The sequence below is a fragment of the Sorex fumeus genome, unplaced genomic scaffold, assembly GCF_029834395.1.
Source record: "Sorex fumeus unplaced genomic scaffold, SorFum_2.1 ptg000072l, whole genome shotgun sequence".
Taxonomy (NCBI): Eukaryota; Metazoa; Chordata; class Mammalia; order Eulipotyphla; family Soricidae; genus Sorex; species Sorex fumeus.
In genome coordinates this window covers 50,635,773-50,661,202 of record NW_026606129.1, presented here as the reverse complement: position 1 = coordinate 50,661,202, position 25,430 = coordinate 50,635,773, and the positions used below count along the sequence as shown (strand labels likewise).

General features: G+C 54.3%; 2 protein-coding genes across 2 annotated transcripts; both read left to right on the top strand.

Moving 5' to 3' along the window:
* Positions 1-2,796: 2,796 nt before the first annotated feature.
* LOC130037767 (uncharacterized) lies at positions 2,797-6,433 on the top strand. The gene is made up of 3 exons (XM_056129692.1): positions 2,797-2,827; positions 3,000-3,295; positions 4,043-6,433. Exons 1-3 carry the CDS (start codon positions 2,797-2,799, stop codon positions 6,431-6,433), a joined length of 2,718 nt encoding a protein of 905 aa, XP_055985667.1.
* A 3,894-nt stretch (positions 6,434-10,327) lies between these two features.
* Positions 10,328-25,386, top strand: CAMKV (CaM kinase like vesicle associated). The gene is made up of 11 exons (XM_056129393.1): positions 10,328-10,552; positions 21,005-21,113; positions 21,242-21,373; positions 21,572-21,646; positions 21,851-21,989; positions 22,102-22,222; positions 22,376-22,451; positions 22,550-22,686; positions 22,801-22,879; positions 23,078-23,165; positions 23,477-25,386. The coding sequence occupies exons 2-11, from the start codon at positions 21,019-21,021 to the stop codon at positions 24,035-24,037; spliced, it is 1,503 nt and encodes a 500-aa protein (XP_055985368.1). The 5' UTR covers positions 10,328-10,552; positions 21,005-21,018; the 3' UTR covers positions 24,038-25,386.
* The last annotated feature ends 44 nt before the right edge of the window (positions 25,387-25,430 follow it).

Sequence of the window (25,430 nt, the reverse complement as noted above, 5' to 3'; positions counted from 1 at the left end):
AGGGACCATGTCTCTGTCCAATCCCTGGGGCCTGGGAAGAGGGGCTCTTCCTCCTTAGCACCCCTTTCCTCAGCTGAATGAGATGAAATGAGTTTTGACCAGCCGAGAATGTTGAACAAAGGACTCAGATGGGTCCCACAGAGGGTGGTTTGCACTAGGTAACCCCAGGTGTCTGGGAGGGCACTGGTTTAGGAGTCCCAGAAAGAAAATGTGCTCTCCACAGGGCTGAGGCAGCTCTCAGCTCCTGGGAGGAACAAGCGGAGGTACCAGCTTGGGTGGGAGTTGTGGCTGCAGCACACCCAGGAGGCTATTGCCTCCCTCCAGCATGGACCTGGCACCCAGTAGTGGCCCCACGGGCACCTGACAGCCACACTTTAGGTCCCCATGATCAGCTGCATCAGCTGAATTCTCTTGCTTCTCTGCCTCTATTTCCTCATTTGTGATATAAAGCTGACAGTGCCCGCTGCCTCTGATTGCTGAGATGCGGGGTTCTCTGTGCATGGCGCGTTCCCATACAGAAAGGCCCCTTCTGCACAGCGAGCTGGAAGCCACTCCTTCAGGACACTGACTTGGTGGTGTTGGCCTGAGGGTTGTGTGCCCTGGCCCAGGGATGTAGTGATTTGGGGGCCCAAGGGGGAAGGGGACCCCCAGGGCTATACCCAGTGTTGCTCAGGGGGCTATGCAGTGCCAGAAATCTAAGTCAGGGTCTCATGTCTCCTGAGCACTCACTGCTCCAGGGCTGTTTGCTTCTGGGGGTGACCGTGGGGGGTGGGGAGGAGCAGCTGTCTTCTCTGGGCTTCTTCAGGGCTCGTACTTTTCAGTCAGCTCTGTTCTCTCCCAGGATATCACACAAAGGACACTCCCCCCCTGCCCCCCGACTCAAGGAGTCTTACATCTCATTTGTGGGGGAGTAGGGGGATGGCTCAGCAGTCAGACGTAGGGGACTCTGGGGGAGCCCCTCTATGCTTCCCTGTGCTCCCAGAAGCAGTCCCCGTCTAGTGCTGTGCAGGCAGAAGAGATTATGTGCTGCCTCTCTGAGGTAGGGGGAGAAAAAACAAAGCTCAATTTGCTGAGAGATTAATGAAGTTAATAGTGTTCAACTGCGTATGTTGCAAGCACACATGCACAGGCAAGATCTGTGAGCTCTGGGGTGGGGGGAGCAGCTACTCCTTGGTGTCCAGTGCTTTCTGCCCCTATTCTTAACAGAGGGTAGCAGCATCGGGGAGGGGAGGCCCCGGGGGCCTGTGCCAGGGCTGACTCAGGCTTTGCCTAGACCCGACCCAGGAAGGTGCAGACACAGCGCTCGCCTTGGTCCCCGGTCACATCGCTTCACACCCCTTGGCCAACTGTAAGCACTATTTTTAACCTCTGTGAAAACACGCTGTTCCCAAGGATAAGCCTACAGCTGCATTCTCCACAGACCTGTTTACCGGGTGGGAACACTGAGGCCTGAAGGGACACAGTCCTGGAGGACCGAGGGAGAAGGCCCCTCTCTCAGGGTCTGGAGGATGTCCACCTTCAGCCTCCACTCAGGTTCACAACCTCCAGACTCAGTCTTGAGGCTACAGGCAGGTCCCCTCATTGCCACTTGGGCCTGTCCTTGTGCCTAGGGAGCATGTCTGGCTCTGGGCCAGTGGTCCAGACAAGCCCCACTCCTCCCTGCCCTGTTATTTTGGAGCCACACCCGGTGATGCTCAGAGGTTACTCCTGGCTCTGTACTCAGAAATCACTCCTGGCAGTGCTTGGGCTATCATAGGGATGCGGAGGATCAAACTGGGGTCTGCCAAGAGCAAGGCAAGCATCCTAGCCACTGTATCTTTCTGGCCCTTTATTTCTGCCGTTTGCCCATCCGAGAAATGCCCACCAGGTCTCTGAGCTTACATTTTCTATATGCCATCCCTGTAGCCGGTCCTTCATCCTACTTGTCATCAGTCTATACTCAGCTGTGCCCACTGCGTACCCACACGTGTAGCCACCACATCCCTGTCCTGTAGCCAGCTCTGTTTTCACGGGGTGTGAAGCCCTGCTTGTAATGGACACGTGGCTAGCCTAGCCCTATCTCTAGAGCCCTGCCCCCCTTCTGGCCAAGGTGAAGTTAACAGTGTGATAAGAGCTAGAACATTCTGCCTTGAGGATTCTGAACAGTTGCCCCACCCCCCACCTCTGTGGGATACTGGCCCTGGGCTTCAAGGACATGTGGCTCTGAGGAGGGGGCTCTGTGAGGCACAGGCAGAGGAGAACCATCTGGAGCAGCAAAGACTGCCAAGGAGTTGCTGTCCCTAGAGTGGGAGCCGGGAACATGGGGGAGGGGAGCGTGGGTCTGAGCATGGGTCCCTCATCCTTCCAGAACTAAGGAGTAAAGGGACTCTGGCTCCCAAATGCCCTCATGCCACCTACCTGGAACATCATCTGTGGGTCACAGCTTGCTTGAGTCTCAAGCTAACACATGGGAAATGGAAAGAGCCAGGAGATGGGGAGCCCAGAGACTCTCCAAGGATCTTCCCGGCACTGTTCTCCCTTGACCTCACACTGCCCCCACTTCCAAGATGCTGGGTGCTGCCCCCTTCACTCACACCAGCCCCATAATGGTCACCTGGCTGGTAAAGGGTGAGGAGGTTGGTAGATATGACCTGGGTCCCTGGATCTCTCTGTCTCCCAAGATTCCCTGAGTAGGCCCCCATTCCTCAAGGGGGTGGGGCCCCTAGTTTCTCACTCTGTCACCCTCCCCCTAGGTCATTGAGGGCTGTGATGTGTGGGGTCACCATGGCAATTAAGTGGGGGCAGGGCGCCTAGGGCATGGAGCAGGACTATGGAGACCACGAGGAAGGTGGGGGACCCTGATCCATCGTGCCCCCAGGGCTACCCCTCAGTTAGCATCCAGCAGCTGAGGGGTGGCCTTGCAGAGTCTCAGGGACAATGGATAAGCTCAGGATCCAAGTTCTTCAAGCAGAGGTTGCCATTGTTCACCGAAGCTGTCACTGACGGGGCCTATGCCTCAGCTGCCCAGGCCCAAGCTCCTCACTCCACTCAGCAGCCACTCCAGGACTTTGCTGAGGTTAGTTGCCAGGCTGGCTATAAGCAGGACTACCTAGATGCCCTGAGAGTCTTCTCTAGTAGCCAGTTCACAAGCCCCGTCGAGGTCACCCTTGAGCATGGCATCCTGGAGAGAGAGACCCTGACCTTCCCTGTGTACAAGTACAGTGATCCCACCAGTAACATGGCCCAGAAAAGATCATACCGCTCCCGACTCCAGGAGCTTGTTGCAGGACAGAGCAAGACTCCAGCCAAAGTCTTGGTAGGCTGTGGCAGAGCGTCATACAGTGCTGCCCAGACACCCGCCCTGGGCATCAGGAAGAGCCGATGGCCATCTGGTTTCCCTCCAGGGGAGGACTCAGCTGTAGATCAAGCGCCTCTTCCAGCTATAGCCCGAGATGAGGACCAGGGCAAGGGCCCAGACCTGATTCAGCCTCCTTCAACTCTAACCCAGGCAGACACCCCAGCTCCAGAGAAAACCCCACCAGCAGCAGTTAATCCTTATACCTCTAATCTTGACCACGAGACTAATACCATCTCTCAGGCATCACGGTCCCAAGATTGCCAGGTCAATTGTGACAGCCACGGGGCCGACTTCAGGGAATCTTCCAAAGCAGTCACAGCTGGCCAGAACAATTCCTATCCTCAGGAAGAGCCTCCGCCACCACCGCCCGATCAAGGAAAGCAGGATTCACACTTAGACACTGCCCTGGAGCCTGTCAAGGCCAACAGAAGCCAGGAGTTACCCACGCAGCCTGGGAAGCCAGCAGAGAAGGTTGGTCCCTCTACAACCATTAGCCCAATGTCATGGTCAGAACACCCAGGAAGACACGAGACAGAGAGGGATAGCAAGAAGGTTAGCAGCTCTCTGCCAGAGACGCAGCCCCTCACTCCTAGTGATAACACCCGCTCCAGTGTGCAATTGTCCAGCCTCCACCAGCGCCCTGGGCAGCCTCCTGGAACAGCTGTGCACGTTTCTGCTTCCAGAGCCCCCTCCTGCCTGCTCCAGAATGCCGTGGAAGACCAGGTATTGGTGTTTGACATGGCCACTGGCAACACCAGGATGGGGCTGCTGTGCCATGACCCCATGGGCTCACGGGCAGTGCTGGTAGGCTTGGTTCCCAACTACCCAGCCAATGATGCCCCTGAAACTGTGCTGCCTGACCAGCAAATGCCTGTGCCCACCTTCTCCCCTAAAAACTGTCACTCTAACTTCTGGTCCAACTTACCCACAAAGAACCTCAAGTCCTCCGGCCTCTCATCTGGCAGTTACCCAGAGGCGGTCCTGGTTCATAAAGAGTCAACATTACACCTGGAGGAAAAGGATGCCCCCCAACCTGGATCACCCCAGAGGGTGAGGATGTTCAGGGGTCCTGTTCCAATGGAGGTGCCCCTCCAGTTTGGAGAGAGGCTACAAGATCCTGGCTGGTCTAAACCTGATGCTGATAGAAATGAAGCTGATAGCGCCATCTGGATGCTGGATCCCCCCAAGACGCAGAGCCCCCCTGAGGTCCCCACCAAGAGGATGAGCTCAGAGCGGCCCCCTGAGCCTGCTACATCCACCCAAATCGAGGACAGAATCAGCCATGAGCAGAAGGAGGGTGTTACTACCCCGCCTGACAACCCCCAGGCGGAAGGGGCTGGGCCTGCCCCCGTCGATGCTAACCCCCCGCCTGTGGAGCCGCACCCCCAAGCGGAGAAGTCTCTCCTTGCCACACAGCCAAATTACCAGCTTCCTGCTGTGGAGCAGCCTCCCTTCAACAACCAGTCCAGCTTTCTGTCTTTGCACTCTCTTCCTGGAACCCCTCTGGACCAGCAGCAAAAGCTCACTGGGGAGCCTCCCTTACCCCAGGAACCCTCTGCTCCCCAGGAGTCTGTCCTTTCAAAAGCATCCTACATCACTGGGGAGAGTGTCCAGGCCCCTGCTCTGCACCAGGAAAGTGAGATCAAGGAACTATCCGACCATGGGAGCACCCTGAGGGTGTCCCCAAGCTCTGAGGAGGCCGGGGTCCATCTGAACAGAGAAAAGGGGTCTCTCAATGATATTCAAAACTCCAAATCAGACAGGGGCTCCTGGAAACCTGGCAACTCTGCTGTGGTACAGAAGGAAACCCCTTCTCAGTTCACGCTCCCCACACCTAGCCGTAGCTGCAAGGTTTTGCCCATGATGGGCACTAACTCCCAGAATACCCGGTTCAAGCTGACAGCTGAGGACGTCACGCACTCCCCAATGGTGTCACACCTCGGCCTGCTCCGTGGGACCTGCTATGAGGTGGTATCACCCACAACTGTGCTGCCAGTGCACTCTCCAGTGCTCTGCCACCAGTCAGCGAGTCCCTACCAGAACATGGCAGCCGTGGTGATCGACACAGGTTCCGGCTTCACTAAGTGTGGACTGGCTGGAGAGGACCATGTCCTCAGTGTGGTGTCGTCATGCATCCAGCTGCTACAGCAGCCAGCCCAGGGCCAACCCCGGTATGTGGTGCCCGAGAACGGAAAGGGCTCCTACTCGGTGCTGAACCGAGGCGTGGTCTCCGACTGGGATGCCCTGGAGGTGCTGTGGCAGCACCTGTTCTACTGTCGGCTGGGTATGCGGCCCGAGGAGCTGGCTGTGCTTGTGGCTGACTCGCCCATCTCCCCACGCACCAACCGAGAGAAGGTGGCTGAGATCCTCTTTGAGCGTTTCCACGTGCCCGCCATGCAGACTGTGCATCAGGCCCTGCTGGCGCTCTATGCTTATGGGAGAACCACCGGACTGGTACTGGGCAGTGGCCACGGAACCTCCTACGTGGCACCCGTTCTCACTGGAGACCTGGCCCCAATGGATACTTACCGGTTGGATGTGGCTGGTTGTGACCTCACTGACTACCTGGCTCAGCTGTTGTTAGCAAGTGGCCAATCACTGCCTGGGGCAGAGCTGGTCAACCAGATTAAAGAGGCCTGCTGCTATGTAGCCATGGATATGGCAGCTGAGTGGGCTCGCACCGAGGGCCAGGCCCAGGTGAACTTTGTGCTTCCAGATAAGCAGGTCATCAACGTGGGCTCTGAGCGCTTCTCTTGCACCGAGGCCCTCTTCCAGCCCCATCTGCTAGGGCTCAACCAGCCTGGCCTCCCACAATTAGCCCTCTTAAGCATTAGCAGGCTGGAGGCCAAGCAACAGGAGCAGCTGCTGGCCAATGTGGTGCTGGAAGGTGGCACAACGCTGGTGAGAGGCTTTCCTGAGCGTGTGCGGCAGGAGCTGAGCCCCCGTGCCACAGTGCTGGGCTCTCCTCACCGAGCTGTCGCTGCTTGGCTTGGAGGCTCCATCATGGCCTCCCGGGAGGCTTTCCAGAGCCTCTGGCTCAGCCGCCGTGAGTATGAGGAGGAGGGCCCCTGGGCTATCTACAAGTACCAATTGTGAGCACATAAAAGTTCTGGTTCTGCTTGCTTGAGCATCGTGGCTTGTTCGAGACACAGGGTGGTGCAGGGCAGAACGGGGCATGTGGTCAGGGATGGGGGCCCTAGACACTCCTGAGCATAAGACAGCTACCCTTCCCTTCCCAGAGAGCCCCTAATCTCTTGGCTGGCATTGGCTCTAGTCTAACCTGACCTTTACTGCACCCCAAGGGCAACCACAGAGAGTGGCTGCTGTGGGTTTTGCCCCGTTGCCCTGGTGACAAGTGCAATTACCCTTGATTGCCAGCTGGTTGCCATGGTAATTTCAAACATAATGTAATAACCCACACAGCCTAGAATGAGTCATGAAGGGGGAGCAGCCCCCTCCCCTAGCTCCAAAGGAAAAGATTGCTTGCACTCCCCCTTCTTGGGCCCTCTATGGGGGGCTGAGTTCCACAACTTGGGTAATAGCCCAACAATTCCAAAGATGATTGGGGGCCTGAAGGACTTCTTGCCTCCAAGGGAGGATCCCTGTCAGTTTCTAAGGAGAAACGACCTCGTGATGCTGGTACCTCCTAAAGTCTGCCTTGATTGGAGCTCTGGCTTGTTGGACAATGAGGATGTGAGGGTACTGGAGTGAGGGCCTTTGGTTGTCTGGGCAGGGCTTTGGCATGGGTGGGAATAAAATGTGGAACGGGAAGGAAAGAACTGGACTCTGGGTGGGAGGTACCTGTGGTTTCTTTCCCACTTTTTTTGGGTGAGCAAGATGTGGCCTGCTTTGTAGGTGCAGACACAGAGGTGCTCACGTCCTCCTCTCTGACTGTATAGATTTGGTTATAGCCAGAGCTATGACCTTGGCCTCTCTTTTCCTTCTCAGCCTCCTGACCTAGAGAGTCCCTAGCCAGAGGGTGGCGAGGACACAGGCCTTTTCAGGAGATCCTCAAAGACACTAATAGACAGTGTCAATGTCCACTACTCTGGTCTTGTTTCAACTGCCCTGTGCTTAAGGGCCACTGCCATGTGCCATCTGTGGCTAGGTAGGTGACTGGAAGCCATGGCCCTTACTTGACTTCATCTTCCCAGGACAAGCTGAGACTGTGGCGTTCTGTTAGTGTTGTACCTTCCTTCCTGGAAGGCAGCTAGAAGTTGAAGCTGAAACATTAAAATGAACCCCACTCTGACTCCCTGCTGGGGGCTGCAGAACAAGTTGCCCCCGGTTACCGCCACTGAGACTTGAGAGTCAGAGGCTGCCGCAGGTGGAGAGTCTAGAAATAGCCAATGATCTAGGGCCGTCACAGTCTCTGTGTCCTGTTCTCTTTCACCCCTGAACATACACAGTCCAGTCTCCTGCTCTCATACCGCAACTGAGCCTTTACAGTTCTGTGTCAGACATGAAGGGAATCATGGCTTCAGGGAGCAGCCACAGTATCTATGTGTACATGCAAGCAAACACGCCTAGATGCACACAGAACGCAGATGCTGTGCCCCTGGACACCTCTGCACACTCTGCTGTTGTCATCTCCTTCGGCATAAGAGCCCGCACAAGCACGTGCGTGCACACACACACACACACACACACACACGTGCACATGTATCCTGCCACGTGCTCTCTCCCACAGGCACATGGAACGTGCACAGGACCAAGAAGAGGTGCAGCAGCAGCTGCAGGGCTCTGGCAAACCGCCTCTCCCCTGCCACTCGGTCCCCATTCCAGCTCCGCCTCGGCCCTCCAGCCTGGACTGTCATGAACTTCAGTAACGACAGAAAATATGACATGTGTGGGATCAGAGTCTCATCAGTCACTGGCACCATATAATCAGAGAATCATCTTTTCTTTCCCACTTTTTTTGGGGTGTTTTATGCCACACCCTGTGGTGTTCAGAGATAACTCCTGGTTCTGAACTCAAAAATTACTCCTGGCAGTGCTTAGGGGACCATATGGGATGCCAGGGATTGAACTCTGGGTTGGCCATATGTAAGATAAGCATTTTATCTGCTGTACTATTGCTCAAGCCCCAGAGTATCATATTTTTGGGTTATTTTTTTGTTTTTTATTTTTTGTTAGTTTTTTTGCTTTTTGGGTCACAACCAGTGATGCTCAGGGGATACTCCTGGCTCTGCACTCAGTAATTACTCCTGGCGGTACTTCAGGGACTATATGGGATGCTGAGGATCAAACCCCAGTCGGCTGCATGCAAGACAAATGTCCTACGTGCTGTACTATTGCTCTTGTCCCAAATATCATTTTACAGACCACTGAGAGGGCTGAGAGCCACACCATTTATTTTTTTTGCTTTGTTTTGGACCACTCCTGGAATCAGTCCTGGAAAGCTCAGTGGGGTGTCTGGAATCAAACCTGGATCAGCTGCACGCAAAGCAAACACCTTACCCCTGTACTATATCTTAAGTCTCCTCATTTTTCTTTTAACCTCCCAAGCAGTGCCTGATGGTTCAGTGCTCAGGTTCAGTGATGTGGTGCTGCTCAGGTCTCCATTGCTACTTGGGTGCTCAGGGGGCCATGTAGTGCCAGAAACTGAATGCAGGGCTGAGCGCAGGCAAGGTAAGTGTCCCAGCTCTTTGAGCAATCCCCTTGTGCCCATTCAATTGTTCTTTAGACATGAAGTGAACATACTGAGGTGAGACTCAGGCTCTGCTCTGCAGATACTTTGCCTAACAGGAGACCCTGATCCAGCAGTGGGTTTGGGATCATGACTGAGACTACCCAGAGTCCAGGGAGCCCAGAGGTGGCAACAATTTGGCCCGTGAAAGGCAACCCAAAGCCAGGAAAAGAGGGGAAGAACTCCTTGATGGCCCCTCTGGAGGAAGGCATGGAGGGGCCTTGTCTGAACAAGCATTTCCCAGGTGAGTTTGCCAGCTGCAGCGCCAGGCTCCTCACGTGAACAGTCATTCCTGACAGCAGCTGTGGAAGCTTCAGGGCGGTTCTCACCGAAGGAATAACCCTTCCCTTGATGGAAAAGTTTCACTAGGAGGGTCGGGTTGGGTGGGGCCCACATCTGGGCCCTGAGAAGTTGGAGTCGGGCCTTCAGACACTAGCCTCAAGGTGATCCTCAAGACTTGTGACGCAGGTAAGTCTAATACTAGGCCCACAAGCCTCCCTGACAAGAGACAAGGCAGTGACCAATGAGAGCTCTGCTTCAAAGCTTCGTCTTGCCAGTTCTTTGTTACCTAGTCAGGGGATAGGGCAGGTGGGAGGCTTCGAGGCTCTGTTTCTCTCGGACCCCCACAGCCCAGCCCACTGAGGAGGAGGCTGCTCAGAGTGTTTTGAGGACATTAAGCTGGGAAGAGAACAGAGTCCACATCATCCTGGATGACAGTTACAGCCTGGAAACTTCAGTGCCACATGGGGAGTGGGACAGATTGGGTCAGTGGCCGTGGCTGGGACTTGAACATGGGGAAGGCATCCACTCTTCAGGCTGTTAGCTCTGCCACCATGGGGTGCTGGGGGTCTCATCCTCACCACATACCCTTTTCCCCTTGCTGCTGCTGACGGAAAGGGTGAGGGAATGCCAGTCTGTAGTCCAATTTGCTTTGGGGGCTGCCCACTTATTTCTTCTAAGTGGGTTCCAGCATTTGAGTCAGGTTTGGGAAGCTAGACAGAGCCTGGATCCCTGGGAACTACTAGAGACTCCAGTGCAGCCCGGGGATATGCCTTTTCACATTCCTCCTCCTCTCACTCCCTACAGTGGGCATAGACTCCCCGCTTCCCCTCCTCCCACCCCCTCCCCCCCAACACACACACACACACACACACACACACACACACACACACACACACACTGTCCCCGTGTTGCTCTGTCTAGGCCTGGGGGAGGCTGAGAGCCGAGCGTGGGCCAGTGTGGCTCTGGGGGCCCAGCGGACTCGGATTCTAGCCTCAGGCTCCGCGGGGGGTGGGGCGGGGCCGGTTGCGGGAGGCCCCGCCCCCGAACCGCCCCCGGCTCGGGGTGCGAATCCGGTGCTGGCTAGCGGCGGGAGATGCTGGAGGTTCGCGAGCCGGAGCGGCTGCAGCAGGCGCCGCGTCTGCCACGCGTGTGCCCGGAGCGGATTCTGCCCGCTGCCCCTGGAGCCCTCGGCGTCCCCACCGAACCCGCAATCGCTTCCTCCCAGTGACGGACCGGCGCTGCAGGTGCGGATCGTGTCGGGCTAGGGGATGGCCCCAGGACGCACGTTGCAGGGTCTTAGGGGAATTGGGTCTCAGGCTCCAGGTTCTGGGCGCGGAGTGCAAGGGGCACATCGAAAGCTTGGGGTCCTTGTGGGTGCAAAACACGCGGGCTCTGTAGGTCCGGGAGGTCAGTGTGTTGGGTTGGGTTAAAGTTCCCGTCACCGCGATTTTGTGTGTGTGTGGGGGGGGGTCCCAGGGGGAGCCTCTGAGATTCAAGTCCAGGCGAATTTCCTCTCCTTGCACCCATCCCCTGCCTTTTCTCTGGGCTGCTAATTGTGAGAATAGAACCCTCCAATATTCGTGGTGCTTCCCGGGGGGCCGGGGCGGAGGGCTGAGCTGTCCCTTCAGACTCCCGGAGCATCCTCCAGCCCCTCCCAACTGCCCCCAGGGCCCCCCCTCCCCCTAAGCAGTCACTAATTTCCATGACAACGGAGAGTTCTTTATGGGCGACAACCTGAAGGGGGCTGGGCGGGGCTGCTGCGGGATGGGGGAGGAGGCTGGAAGCCCCCAGGGACCTGAAACCCCCTTAGTAGAGAGCGGGCGCTGAACTGTTCCCGCCGCTGTGGCCAGCCGGGGCCCAGGACCCTGACCCCGCGGCGTGCGTTGCGGGTGGGGGCGCACATGTTTCTGCTGGGAGGTGCGGGGCTGGAGGCTCACACGTGTGCCTTCCGCATGTGTGTGCCTGTGCCAGCGGGGGCGAGTCAGCCGCACTGAGGAAGGGGTCAGGGTAGCACCACCGTCCGGAGGGGACCCTGAGCTAGAAATGGGGTTTAGGGTGGACAATGAGCCGGTGAGTTTCTGCCTTCCCCAGTCTTTAGTGTCTCGCTGAGACCCTGGGCGCTCCTTCCCCCCTCCCACCCCTTACCCCCTCGTGGTTCTGCCAAGCTTCTTTTGTCCACCCCCTAGACAGAGCCCTTTCCACCAGGTTCCAGGGAGAGAGCAGGGTCCTCTGCCCCTCTCCCAGAGCTCTGTCTGCAGTAGCTCACCCCCTATCTTGTCACCACCTTCTAGGACCCAGTCTGAATCCCCTAGGATCACCTGCAGAGACCTCCTATACCCACCTACCCAAATGATTCTTACCAGCTTCAGCCACCTGCTGGACCCCAATTTCCTCTGCACAGAAATTAGGAAATTAGTGGGTCCACTCCCCCAGGTCTGATTTTGTGGTGAGGCACAGGTTTCTCTCTGTCTCTGTCTGTCTGTCTGTCTGTCTGTCTGTCTGTCTGTCTCTATCTCTTGTTTACAGCTTTTGGTGAGAACACTCAGGTGGCATAGAGAGACTTCCCAGGTCACAATGGGTCCGCCTGTCCAGACCCTGCCCTGGTGGCATCTCCCTAGCAGGTTGGCAGGCCTTGCCTGGGGAGAGACAGCTACAGGGTTGACCCTTTCCATCCAGGGAAACTGAGGGACGAAGGCCTGTGCTGTTGTGATCCTGTTTCGAGGGTGTATGAGTTGCTGCTTCTGGCCTTCCTGACAGGATCTATTCCCAGGAAGGCAGGTGGTGGCAGGGGATTAGGCTGAGGTGCGAGAGGGGCCACAGGGACCCAGGGCTGGAAAAAGAGAGCAAGCTGGGGGGTGGTGGGTGTGTGTGGTTGGGGAGTCTAGGCAGGGGGAGGGGTGGGAGGACAGGAAGCAGCCAGGTCTCCAAGCTTTATTTCCATCCCCCAGGCTGTGCTTCAACATGCTGGAATTGCCTCACCTAAGCATCGCGACAGCAGGGAAAAGGGGCTGAGGCTGTTTTGGGGGACTGCTACAGCTGGTCCTTTCCCTAGGGCTTTGGCTGTGCCTCCCACACCAATGCAGTGCCTAGCTGGGGGACACAGAAGGTTCTAGTCACCCAGGGAAGCTCTTGGTTCATGTGTCCAGAGCACATGTCCATGGAGGCTTTTGGGCACTGGGCACCCTTCAGAAGCCGGCACACTCTTCCTGCCTGCAGCCTTGCATTGCATCCCTTTTACTCAAGCCTTCTTTTCTCCCTCCATCATAGGTTCTCTTTGTCTTTGGACCCCTAGCCCTCTTTTTGGGGGTCTAAAGTTCTTCCATCTCCTCTGCATTGACGGAGACCAGGGTTATAAAACCTTTGGGGAAGGAACCAGGTCTGGGTCCCAGGGAACTCCCAGATAAGGGGTCTGGACAATATCTCTGCCCCCTTCACCACCACCTTCTTTTAAAACTTCCATCATCACCCTGGCAACCCTTTACTCTGGAGCCTTCCCCTGTATTTCTCCATCCACAGGGATGCAATAAATTCTCCTTCAGGGGTGTAGAGATTGGGACTCTAGTCCCTAGCAGGAGCCAGTTGGCTCTACCTAAATGTTCTGGAGGCAGAACAGGACTGTGCCCACCCCAGAGACTGGAGACACTTATTACTGTCCCTCCTTATTTCCTCTCATTAGAGGGAAGGGTCAGTATTGGCCCAGCCAGTGGAGTCTCCTGTCCTGTTCCCTGAAGCAGTTGTCTGGGTGGCTAGAAGCTTTGCGCTGCATCCTACTTCCAGCCCTTGAGAGTAAGATGTCTCCATCCTCCCATCCTAACCCGTCCTGCAGGTGAGGCCTGAGCTAGACCCAGACCAGGTGAGACTAGGATCGAGACATGTCCATGGAAGCAGGAAGCCTAGTCCCTGAGAGAGAATGGGGTGGCGGTGGGGGGGGGGTTACAGCGCCTCTAGGCTGGTGTTCACAGCTGCCACTAAATCGGGAGGTGTTGCCCACAGTTGTTGGGAGACATCTGGAGGCCTCCTGGGCCCCTGCTGGTCTCCCTAGATTTCCTACAAGCTCTAGAGCCTTCCGAGATGGACATCCAGGGCAGCAGGAAACCCCTGTGCATTATGGCTACAAGATTTGAAGTTTGAATCAGGGTGACCCCCATGGAGGAGGGGACAGGACTCTAAAGTGGACCTCTGATCTTCTGGAGATGGCCTTTATCTTGCCTCAGGATACAGAGGATATCCCCTGGGCCAGACATGCCCAAAGCTGCAGTAGGGTCTTTGGGGCATCCCTATTATCAGGACACCATAGGCAAGACTCCCATAGGGCTACCTGAGCTCAGGGGTCAGCCCTGAGGAGCTGGCAGGAACCAGGCTGGAAGTCAGTGGCAGTGCCCACGCTCTGCACTTCCCCCAGACTTCCTCTGGTAACCCCCCACCTTGGTTGGGGCTGTAAGTGATTCAACAGACAATGGAAGGTAAAGCTGTGAGGCCCCTTGCCTGCTGTGGCCCAGTGTGGGCCTGAGGCATCGCCCTTGTCTTTCCAACTTTCCTCAAACTCCCCTTAGCTGCACCTCCCAATTTTGTTGTTTTTTGTTTGTTTGTTTGGGTTTTTTTTTTTTTGCTTTTTCGACCACACCCCTAGATGCTCAGGGGTTACTCCTGTCTCTGCACTCAGAAATTACTCCTGGTGGTGCTCAGGGGACCATATGGGATGCCGGGGATCAAACCCACGTCAGCTGTGTGCAAGGCAAACGCCCTACCCACGGTACTGTCTTTCCAGCCCCTTAACTCCCAACTTTGGGACCAGGGCCCCCTTTGTTTCCTAGCAGGTGTCACAGGCTTGGTGCACATACCAGGCAGCCTCCAAAGCAGCAGCAGTGGGGAGCAGATGGTGGAGTGGGTGGGAGTAGAGGGGACCATGGCACTAGTCGGAAGCACGCCCCCCACCCCCCTGCTCTCTCCTTTCTTCACCCTGGGGCCAGGCTGGTGAGGGAGGAAGTGAGTGCTGTGAGAGTGGCAAGGGAGGAAAAGCCAGGACTGGTCCAGATCTGGGCATCCAGGTGCCGGGTAGGTCTATCCCGGCCTCAAGCCATGAGGCTTCAGGGCCTGACTCCAAGCAGATGGGACTAGGGACAAAGGCCCAGATTTCTGATTCCACGATGTGACAAACCCCAAGAGAAGTCCTGGGTGCCTGTGGGCATGAGGGCGCTTGAGGGTGTGTGCATGAAGGAAAAGCTGCGACAGGATAAACAAACCCCCCCACCTGGAGGCAGGGCAGGGTGGGTGGGGAGAAGAGAGGGGAGGTTATGTCAGAAGGGCCATTTTGAGCCTGGTTTTGACACCTCGGGATTGTTTTAGACAATCTGTGGTATAAACCACCTTAAAATGTCAGAAATGACAATGAGCAAAGGAATTCAGCCCTGGTCTTGGCACCCTGGACACTCTTCCACATGGGGGCCAAGGCAGCAGTGCCCTTGCCGGTGCTCACGCTTCCTGCCATGGAGTGGACACTGTGGACATGGCGAGTCACCTGTTGTTGGATGTTTAGGTAGTTGCTGATATATTTTTTTTAATGTTATAAATAACTCTGCCGTGACAAATAGGATGCTGATGGGAGGCCCTGGGGGAAGGGCATTCCTGCAGAGGGAATGGTGTGAGCGAAGCAGCAGAGCTGGGGCACAGGTCTCTGCCAGCCCTTCTGGGGGACCTGCCAGCTGAGGGACCACCCTCCCACCGAGGATGAGCCCTAAGATCACAGGCTGGGAAGGGAGGGAACTGCTGCAGACCCCCTCCCCCAGGCTGTCAGGGCGCCGAGTGAGGTGGCCGGCGGTGGTGGGTGGCTGTGCCTCTGCTCTCAGCTGTGAGAGTGGGATTCCAGCCACATGCTCTCCCTAAAAGACACAGGAGCAGGGCTGTGACCATGTGGCAAAGACGCAGTCGGGAAGATCTTCAAAGCATCTCTTGTTTGCCTCTGCAGTGCCTCAAGACAAGATGGCTTAAGCCCTGGCTTAAATCACGCTGATGAAATGTATTTGCATTCCCTCAGCCCCAAAACCCAGATGAGGAAAGAATGGGATTTGTATCTTAATGCTGAGGAGACATGGGGGGAGGGAGCATCCAGGAATGTGACCCCTGGGATGGGCTCCATCTGGGAGGGACGGAGCAACAAGCAGGGCCAGCCAAGGGGCTTGTGTGGGTTCAGGTCACTGTGCTGGGGAGAGAGTTCTTCAACTCAAACTGCTTCTGGGGGTGGCTTTCTCCCTGTGTCTGAGTGGATCTCAGTTTGGGGATGGCTAGTCAAGACCCCAGCACCACAGTCCTAATAAACAGGCAGAGCTGTTATCCCGGTGTGCCGGGGACCAGGCATTCTGGAGACAAACTCCTCATCAGATCTGCAAAGGTCCAGATGTGTCATAAGTTTGCTTCTCGAAGCTCACCTCTAAACAATGGCTGCTAGAAACTTTTTCCTTTTTCCTTTTTAATTTTATTTTTGGGTTTTGGGGCTATACCTGGAGATACTTAGGAATCTTCCCTGGCTGTGTTCTGGAGATGATTCACAGTTCTGGGGATTGAACCAGAGTTGGGGTGATACAAAGCAAGTACCTTAACCCCTGTGTTATCACTCAGCCCTGGGAGTGCTATAGGAGTACCTACACTCAGGAGTATCCACATCCAGGAGTACCTATAACCAGAAGTTCATATTTCTAACACTGAAAGTAAGGGCTGGATGGACATTGTTGCAGACCAGTGAGGCACAGCTCTAGGTACCTGAGTGTGTGGGGCCTCTGCAACCAGCTGCAAGTGGTCATCCTTGTGTCCGGAAGGCCCATTCCTGGCCAGTGACCTCGCCTTTGGACCCGAGTGTCCAGGTCTCCCTAGGATGCTGGCAGTGAGGGCACAAGGCAGGCTTGTCTTGCTTTTCTAGGTCATTTTCCTGTGTGCCTCCTGTCAAATCTTTTCCTTTTAAAGCCAGTCCTTCATCCTTAAAGTCATTCCTTGCCTCTCCACCCAGAGAGGTTTTTCTTCTGAGAAATCTCCCAAAGACTACACCTAAATAATATTTATTTATTTATTTACTTATTTATTTATGGTAGGGCCTCCCAAGCCATGCTCAGGGGACAAGAGGTCAGTGTTCAATGCTAAGGGCCCAAGGATACAGTGTTGCTTGGGGCCTAAAGTTTGGGGACCACCAGATCACACGATTGGTGCTTAGGGGCCATCAGGGCCATACCTGGCAATGCTCAGGAGGTCAAATAGTGTCAGGGATTGAACTGGAGATGGGCTCATGCTATGCAGAGACCACCTAACCTTGGTGATGTCTGTCTTCCCAGCCCTGAATGCAATATTTATTCAACCAAGAAAAGTAACCATAGTAAAAATTCTCTGAAAAAACAATAAACAAAATATAATCTGTTCTTCTGACACCTGATTTTTGTGGCAAAGAGAACTCTTTTTGGTTGATTGTTTTAGTTTTGGTTTTGGGGCCAAAAACCTCAGTAATGCTCTGAGGCTATTTGGGCTCGATGCTCAAAGGGCACTCCTTCTAAGGGAAACATATGCTACCACTATCAAAATGGGTTCCTGCATTCAAAGTATGTGCTCAAGACCATTGTGCTATCTCTCTGGATCCCCTTCTTTTTGGGGGATGGATGCATATCCAACAGCGCTTGGAGGACCATGTGGTGCCAGGAGTTGAACCTGGGTCAGATGCTTGCAAGGCAAAAGCATAAGCTATATTATTGCTCTGACTTGCTCCTTCCTTCCTTCCTTCCTTCCTTCCTTCCTTCCTTCCTTCCTTCCTTCTTTCCTACCTCCTTTCCTTTCTTTCTTTCCTCCCTAAACTGACCTAAATACCAGTACCATTTTTCTTTTCATTGTATTTATAATTTTTTGATATTCGGCCACACCTAGCAATTCTTTGGTGTTACCACTGGCTCTGCACACAGGGATCACTCTTGGCACAGCTTGGGGTATCATACAGGATACCAGAGATCAAACCTGGGTTGGCTGTGTGCAAGGCAAGTGCCTTACCTTCTGGACTATCACTCTGGCCCCAAGTAGCACTCTTTACCCACCACTCTGTCCCTGGCTTTTCCCCTAGCAGCGCATCTCAGAGACAGGTTGACAACAGTATTTTTCTATCTTCTCTTTTATCTTAAGAATGACCAATTAGCGGGCTGGAGTGATAGCACAGCAGGTAGGGCGTTTGCCTTGCACACGGCCGACCCGGGTTCAATTCCCAACATCCCATATGGTCCCCTGAGCTGCTGCCAGGAGTAATTCCTGAGTGCAGAGCCAAGAGTAACCCCTGTGCATCTCCAGATGTGACCAAAAAAGCCAAAAAAAATGACCAATTGTTATTTAGTGTGATGGTAATTTATTTGCTGGTGGTACTTGGGGGACCAGGACCATTCCAGATAGTTCTCAGAGTGCCAATAGAATCACAGCTGACAGTGCAGGGGACCAGTAGACCAGTCATTCTCTGAAGTACTGGGATATGCTGGGGATTTATCACACATGCAAAGACATCATCACTGCCATTCAAGTCACATCTCTGCCTTCCATCATTTTAATATTAATATTGTTATTGTAAAGAATAGCAAAAATATTGCTAAAAGTAGGTTCTTTATTTATTTATTTATTTTTTTGCTTTTTGGGTCACACCCGGCAATGCACAGGAGTTACACCTGGCTCTGCACTCAGGAGTTAACTCCTGGCGGTGCTCATGGGACCATCTGGGATGCTGGGAATCGAACCCGGGTCAGCCGCGTGCAAGGCAAACGCCCTACCCGCTGTGCTATCGCTCCAGCCCAAAGTAGGCTCATTTTAAACAAATTATAAAGCATGGGGGCTGGAGCGATAGCACAGCGGGCAGGGCGTTTGCCTTGCACGCGGCCTACCCGAGTTCGATTCCTCTGCCTTCAATTCCTTCGCTCCTCTCGGAGAGCCTGGCAAGCTACTGAGAGTATCTCACCCGCTTGGCAAAGCCTGGCAAGCTACCCGTGACATATTCAATATGCCAAACACAGTAGCAACAAGTCTCACAATGTTACTGGGCCCGCTCAAGCAAATCAATGAACAACGGGAGGACAGTGATAGTGACAGTGATAAAGCATGGGGCTTGGAGTACTGAGATTAAGGAACTTGCTTTGCATGGGGGCTGACTCAGATTTAATACCTGGTACTTAGGATGGTCCTCCAAGCACCACAAAGAGCGACCCCTGAGCACAGCCAGCAGAAGCCTGCTGAATGTAGACCAAACTCCATCAAAAAGAAAAGAGCAACCCCCTGTAAAGGTATCCTCAGATTGAGAATTGGGCTCTCAGACTGACTCTATCACAGTCTCTCTCTCTTAGGACTCATGATGCTTACTTCCTAGATTTTCTCCATAGTTTCACTTGCACATTTGTGTTCTCAAGCAAGTTAGTTCAGCCTGCTTTGGTTTGGTTTGGGGCCCACACCTGCTGGTGTTTAGGGTTTACTCCTGCCTCTGTGCTCAGGACTCACTCCTGGCATTGCTTGGGGGACCATTATGGTACTGGGGATTGAATCAGTGTAGGTTGCTTGCAGGATGCCTAACCGCCGACTATCTCTAACCCCAGTTCTGCCTGTTTTGAACTTGAAATTAAAAAAATCCATTACATGTGTTCTATTTTGGGGGGTTGCCCCAGGCTACTGCCTGACTCCACAGTCCTGCTTGTTCTGTGCTTGGGCCCAGAGGTACTAGGGACCATCAGACCACATTCATCAATATTGCACAAACTCAAATGCCAAGTGGACACAAGATAGCTTTGTGCCATGGTCCTGGCCTATTCTATGTGTGTTCTATTGTCTCTTTTGTACTCAGCACCGTGTTTGTGAGAGTCACCAGGTAACTGGGTAAAACTACAGTTTCTTCATTTCTATTGCTATGTCACATTCTATTGTTATGTTCCATACCACAATCTAGTCTACTGTGTGTGTTGGGTCGTGTGTGTGTACGTGTGTGTGTGTGTGTGGTCCCAGCCAGGAGTCCTGACATATGTGAGGCATCCCCTCTACCATTGACTCATATCCCCAGAGTCCCCTAACCCACTATTGATATTAAGACTATTTATAGTTTATCTTTTTTTGGGGGGGGGGATGGAGGTGTTTGGGCCACCCCCAGTGATACTCAGGGATCACTCCTGGCAGTGTTCAGGGCATCATATGTGGTGCCAGGATTCATACTGCAGTCAGCCACATAAAAGGCAAGAGCCTTAACCTTTGTACTATACCTTGGGTCCCTGTTTCTGATTATTGACAATTATGAACATTGTCACTGCAAGCATTCTTGTGTGAGTGTCCTGTGGAACATATGTTTAGCAGTGCCATTATTGGTTCAAGGGGTATTTTTGACATTAGTAGTTTTACCACATTGTTTTGTAAACAGGAGAGCTTCCCTCCCCTGGCAATACTCATGTTCTCTACATCTCTGACTTCGAGAGATGCCTATCTTGGTGGTTGGGTGGATATAGCTCCTTTCATCTTTGAAATAGTGGAAATATTTAGGTAGGTATGTAGCTCAGCTACCAAAAACAATAATTTATTTCTTAATGTAATTAAAATTATTTTGTCAGTGCCAGGAATTGAACCTAGGACCTCACACATATAAGTCAACTGTTCTACCACTAAGTCTCATGCCTGGCCCAATTAAAACAAATATTTTTGGCTTTGTTTTGGGGCCACACCTGATGGTGCTTAGGACTTACTCCTGCTCTGTGCTCAGGGATCACTTCTTTTTTTTTGTTTTGTTTTGTTTTGTTTTTGGATCACACCGGGTGATGCACAGGGGTTACTCCTGGCTCTTGCACTCAGGAATCACTCCTGGCAGTGCTCGGGGGGACCATATGGGATGCTGGGAATCAAATCCTGGTCTGCTGTGTGCAAGGCAAATGCCCTACCCCCTGTGCTATCGCTCCAGCCCCCAGGGATCACTTCTTGAAGTGCTCAGGGTACCATATGTGGTGCTGTGAATCAAACCTGGGTTGGCCATATGCAAAGTAAGCACCCTAATTGCTGTACTCTCTCTTGCACCAATAGAAAAATATTTTTGAGTGACAGGAGTAGAAGAACAGTGGGTAGGGCATTTGCCTTGCATGCGACCAACCCAGGTTCAATCCCCAGCATCCCATAAATTCCTCTAAGCCCTACCAAGAATTATTCCTGAGTATAGAGCCAGAAGTAAGTCCTGAGCACCACTAGGTATGACACAAAAACAAAAAAAATTTTTTTTGAATGCATAAAATGCAAAACAGCTACTCAATATTTTGATTTAATATACTTTAGGGGTTTCTTTTTGTTTGTTTTGGGGCAATACCTGGGGTGCCCAGGGACTATACCCAGCTCAGTGCTTGGGGGTTGCTCATGGCAGTGCTTAGGGGACCATGTCGTGCCAGGGATTAAATCTGGTGCTCCTCCTTGCAGGGCATGTGCTCCAGCCCACTGAGCACCCCCATCTCCTCACACTTTTTTTTTTTCATAAGCAGGAGCCGTTCTAGTTCAGGTCATTAAGCTGAGTGGCTAGAGGTATGGCCAGCAAAGTAGGGGTAGAATTCTGATCCTCCTCAAGCCTTTCTGGGGCTGTTGTTGAGCCAGGTTGGGGTCTCTCAGAGGCCTCCTCTCAGATGCTAGGGAGAAGTGGAGAGCATTTTAGTTGAGCCAGATCCTGTTCTGCCTTCTGCCTGCAGCTCAGAGTCCGGCAATGCCGTTTGGGTGTGTGACTCTGGGCGACAAGAAGAACTATAACCAGCCATCGGAGGTGACAGACAGATATGATTTGGGCCAGGTCATCAAGACGTGAGTACTGGGGTTTGGGATGCCAGGGTGTGGGTGAGCAAGTGCTGGGGAAAGGCGAGTGGGAGGCTGGGGGTGCGGGGGTCACTCACTCTGGGGCCAGAGCTGAGTGCATGCCCCACCTACCACAGTGAGGAGTTCTGCGAGATCTTTCGGGCCAAGGACAAGACAACGGGCAAGTTACACACCTGCAAGAAGTTCCAGAAGCGAGATGGCCGCAAAGTGCGGAAGGCAGCCAAGAATGAGATAGGCATCCTAAAGATGTGAGTGTGAGACTTGGGGGTGCAGGGGCCAGCCATCAGGGAGCAGTGAAAGAATGAACAGGCTTGGGGGCAGGAGATCTCAAGCAGTATAGGCCTCTGACCTAATTAGTCTGCTGTGGCCCGCAGTGGCAACCAGAGCCTCTCTTAGGAAGTCACATAATTAAGAGGTCTTAATTAAGGCCCTTTCTCTGCTGCCAGGGTGAAGCACCCTAATATCCTGCAACTGGTGGATGTGTTTGTGACCCGCAAGGAGTACTTCATCTTCCTGGAGCTGTGAGTGTGGGTCTGGGGTCCTAGGATTCCTCGGTCCCTAGGGCCTTTACCCCTTGCAGCCAGGGAAAGACCCCTTTCTGGACCTTTGGGGTCCTGTGTCCCTGTGCCTTACCCAGCCAGCAGCCTGGTGTCAGCAGCCTGCCCAAGTATTCCTGCCCTACCCCCAATCCTGCCACGCCGGGCTCAGGGGCTGGTGTCTCTCAGGGCCACGGGGAGGGAGGTGTTTGACTGGATCCTGGACCAGGGCTACTACTCGGAGCGAGACACGAGCAACGTGGTGCGGCAGGTCCTGGAGGCCGTGGCCTACCTGCACTCACTCAAGATTGTGCATAGAAACCTCAAGGTAAGCTCAGGAGTGGGGCTGAAGGCAGCAGCTGGGCCACTCGGGGTGCAGTCAGGGAGATTCTCACGGAGTCTTTCTCTGCCCATTTACATGCCCTTCCTGGCCGGAGCAGCTGGAGAACTTGGTTTACTACAACCGGCTGAAGAACTCCAAGATCGTTATCAGTGACTTTCACTTGGCTAAGCTAGAGAATGGCCTCATCAAGGAACCCTGTGGAACCCCTGAGTACCTGGGCAAGCATGGGGTGGGCAGGGACTGGGTGGGGTCTGCCTTCCAGGAGTGGCTCTAGGGAATGAAAAAGGGATTTCCCATTCCCAGAAGTGGGTGTCGGGGATAGCCGGTAGTCAGGTTTGGCACTGACCGGCAGATGGACATTTTGTTTGCAGCCCCGGAGGTGGTAGGCCGGCAGCGGTATGGACGCCCTGTGGACTGCTGGGCCATTGGTGTCATCATGTACATCCTGTGAGTGGATGGGCAGACAAACAAGTTGACAACCAGGAGGGGTGGGGGCTTGTGTCTGTGGCCTTCCAGGGTGATCCTGTCTTTTGGTCCCTCTACAGACTTTCAGGAAACCCTCCTTTCTATGAGGAGGTGGAGGAAGATGACTATGAGGACCATGACAAGAATCTCTTCCGCAAGATCCTAGCTGGCGACTATGAGTTCGATTCTCCATATTGGGATGATATTTCACAAGCAGGTGTGGTGGTGCCCAGCATGCTATTGCTCTCAGCTGCCTATTCCCCAGCCCATTCATCACTGCAAGGTGGTGAGAGGGCATCTATGCCTAGCCTCTCCTTGACTTTGTCTCCAGCCAAAGACCTGGTCACAAGGCTGATGGAGGTGGAGCAAGACCAGAGGATAACTGCAGAAGAGGCAATCTCTCATGAATGGTGAGTGGAACATGGGAGAAGAGACCAGTTTCTCTGAGTCTTCATCTTCCTCTTACCCAGGAGCCGCCACTCGTTGAGGCCGAGTGGGGCTTGGGGACACCCAGAACATCTGCCCTGGTGCTTACAAAGAAAGGCTGGGTACAGCCTCCAGGAAGTCTCTTATCCGCTGAGATCCAGATGCATTTGCATCCTTTCCAGGATTTCTGGCAATGCTGCTTCTGATAAGAACATTAAGGATGGTGTCTGTGCCCAGATTGAAAAGAACTTTGCCAGGGCTAAATGGAAGGTAAGGATCCAACTGGCTCCCTTCCCTGAACTGATTCCAAGTGCTCCTTGTGGCATTATTGTTTTGCCTGCAGTCACATACCCCTGCAGTCACACACAGCTCTGCCTGGCCCTCGGGCATAGCCAGAACCCCTGTCACTCCCTTGAGCAGGTGTGTTGCGCAGTTGATGCTCAGATCGGGGTGGGAGGAAGCGCGGGGGGAGTCTGGGCCAGCCAGGGGCATAGCAGAATGGTTTGAGTGTGGACTTTGCCAAAGAGCAGATCCAGCATCTGTGCCTCTTACGCTGAGCCTCTCTAATTGCCCTCTTCCAGAAGGCCGTCCGAGTGACCACCCTCATGAAACGACTGCGGGCGCCAGAGCAGGCCAGCACGGCTGCAGCCACAGACACTGCCGCCGCCGCTGGGGCTACAGGCGGGGCGACAGCCACAAGTGGAGCTGCCCCGGCCCCTGGGAGCAGTGCCACCCCAGCCACGACGGGTGATGGAAAGAGCGATAGTGCAGCCCCCGCAGACCGCAGTGTCACCCCAGCCACAGATGGCAGTACCACCCCAGCTACTGATGGAAGTGTCACCCCAGCCACAGATGGCAGCATCACCCCAGCCACAGATGGGAGCGTCACTCCAGCCACTGACAGGAGTGCCACTCCAGCCACGGATGGGAGAGCCACACCAGCCACAGAAGAGAGCACCATGCCCACCACCCAAAGCAGTGCCACACCGGCCACCACCAAGGCAGCTGCCACCCCTGAGCCGGCTTTGGCCCAGCCGGACAGCACAGCCCCAGGGGGCACAACAGGCCAGGCTCCACCCTCTAGTAAAGGGGATGAGGCTGCTGGCCAGGCCCAGGAGTCTCGGAGGGAGGAGAGCAGCTGAGAGGGCAGGCTGGTGTGGGGGGGGGGGGGGTGGGAGATGGGGCAGGAGGGTGGGAGAGTGGATGAGGGGCTTCTCACTGTACATAGAGTCATTGGCATGATGCCCTCACTCCCCCACCTCTGCCTCCCAATGTGGGGCATGCCTGGGGGCTGCAGGAGAGCTGTGGCTTCTCCTGTGTGTATGTGCGTGCGTGGTGGGCAGGCCAGAGGCAGGGCCAGCCCCAGCCCCTGCATGGATTCCTTGTGGCTTTTCTGTCTTTTGCTAGCTTTACCAGTTACTGTTCCTTGTGGGATGCTGCTCTAGGGATACTCAGGAGGTCCCTACTCCCCTTTCCCTCCCCTTTTTGCCTCATAATTTCCCCAGGCAGGCCCTGCAGGTCCCATCCTCCCCCAGGTCCTAAACTTGGGTGGCCTTGCCCTGAGAGCTGGTCCTCCAGCGAGGCCCTGTCAGTGGTCTTAGGCTCCTGCATTGAAGGTATGTGCCTGGGATGTGTCAGCTCCTCTAGTAGACACTGGCAGGTACAGAGAATGCAAACTAGGACACTGTGCTTCAAGATAAGACTGATTGCATGGCCCTGCTTGGTAGTTCTGGGAGTCCTCAGAAGTATAGGAGAATGGGAAGGGGGTAGAAGCTTTCATCTTGTCCCTGAAAAGTCCTTCCCAAGGATTTAGAGAGAGGTCCTAGAGCTATTTCTCACCCTCCTAGGGCTCCTGCAGTAGGTTGCTCTGTGCCTGGAGCTTGTAATAGGAGGGAAGGAGGAGCAATTAGCATCTGGCAGTGTGAACTGGAAAGGCAGAGAGTAGCCCAATACTTAATGTCCCAGCTTGGCCAACTTCTCGCATGGAAGACAGGGAAAGGCTGACATCCCTTGGTCTTCCCAGCTGGCCCTCCTTAGTCTCAGCCTACAGTTCTCTCGATCCCAGGGCGCCTGCCACATAGCAGTGTTCCATAGTCTAGTTTGGGGGTTTGCCCTACAAAGGGGCAGATCTTCTCTTCTAGTTCAACAAAACGAAGGAAAACTTCTCGTTATTTATGGCCCACTTCCCTTTTCGTCAGGGCATAGAGAGAGGCCCAGGTGCTTCAAAGCCATGCTGAGTTGCTTTTGGTGAGGGAGTAGAATAAGGCTCCTGGTTGCTGATGGAGGCTCCTGGCAGGTGCCCCTTGTCAGACCCCATTACAGCTGGGCAGGCAGCCACGCTGGTCCCAGCCCTTGCTTGGCACTCTGGGCAGTCTTGCCCTTCTTCCTGCATGCCTGTGGGTCTGCTCTGGTGTATGAAGGTCAGTGGGCTGTGTGCCTGCTGAACCTGGCAAATAAATGTCACCCTGCCAAAGCCTCTGACCACCCTCTTGCTGTTGCTTCCTCTGTCTTACTGGGGAGGGGCCCCTGGAAAGT

Excerpts from the sequence above, each read along its gene's own strand:
- LOC130037767 (XM_056129692.1), top strand. The coding sequence starts at position 2,797 with ATGGAGCAGGACTATGGAGACCACGAGGAAG. Across the intron at positions 2,828-2,999 it reads CTATGGAGACCACGAGGAAG|CTGCCCAGGCCCAAGCTCCT; the intron begins GTGGGGGACCCT and ends CCTATGCCTCAG. Across the intron at positions 3,296-4,042 it reads AGACTCCAGCCAAAGTCTTG|AATGCCGTGGAAGACCAGGT; the intron begins GTAGGCTGTGGC and ends TGCCTGCTCCAG.
- CAMKV (XM_056129393.1), top strand. The coding sequence starts at position 21,019 with ATGCCGTTTGGGTGTGTGACTCTGGGCGACAAGAAGAACTATAACCAG. Across the intron at positions 21,990-22,101 it reads TTGTGCATAGAAACCTCAAG|CTGGAGAACTTGGTTTACTA; the intron begins GTAAGCTCAGGA and ends TGGCCGGAGCAG. Across the intron at positions 22,687-22,800 it reads GGATGATATTTCACAAGCAG|CCAAAGACCTGGTCACAAGG; the intron begins GTGTGGTGGTGC and ends CTTTGTCTCCAG.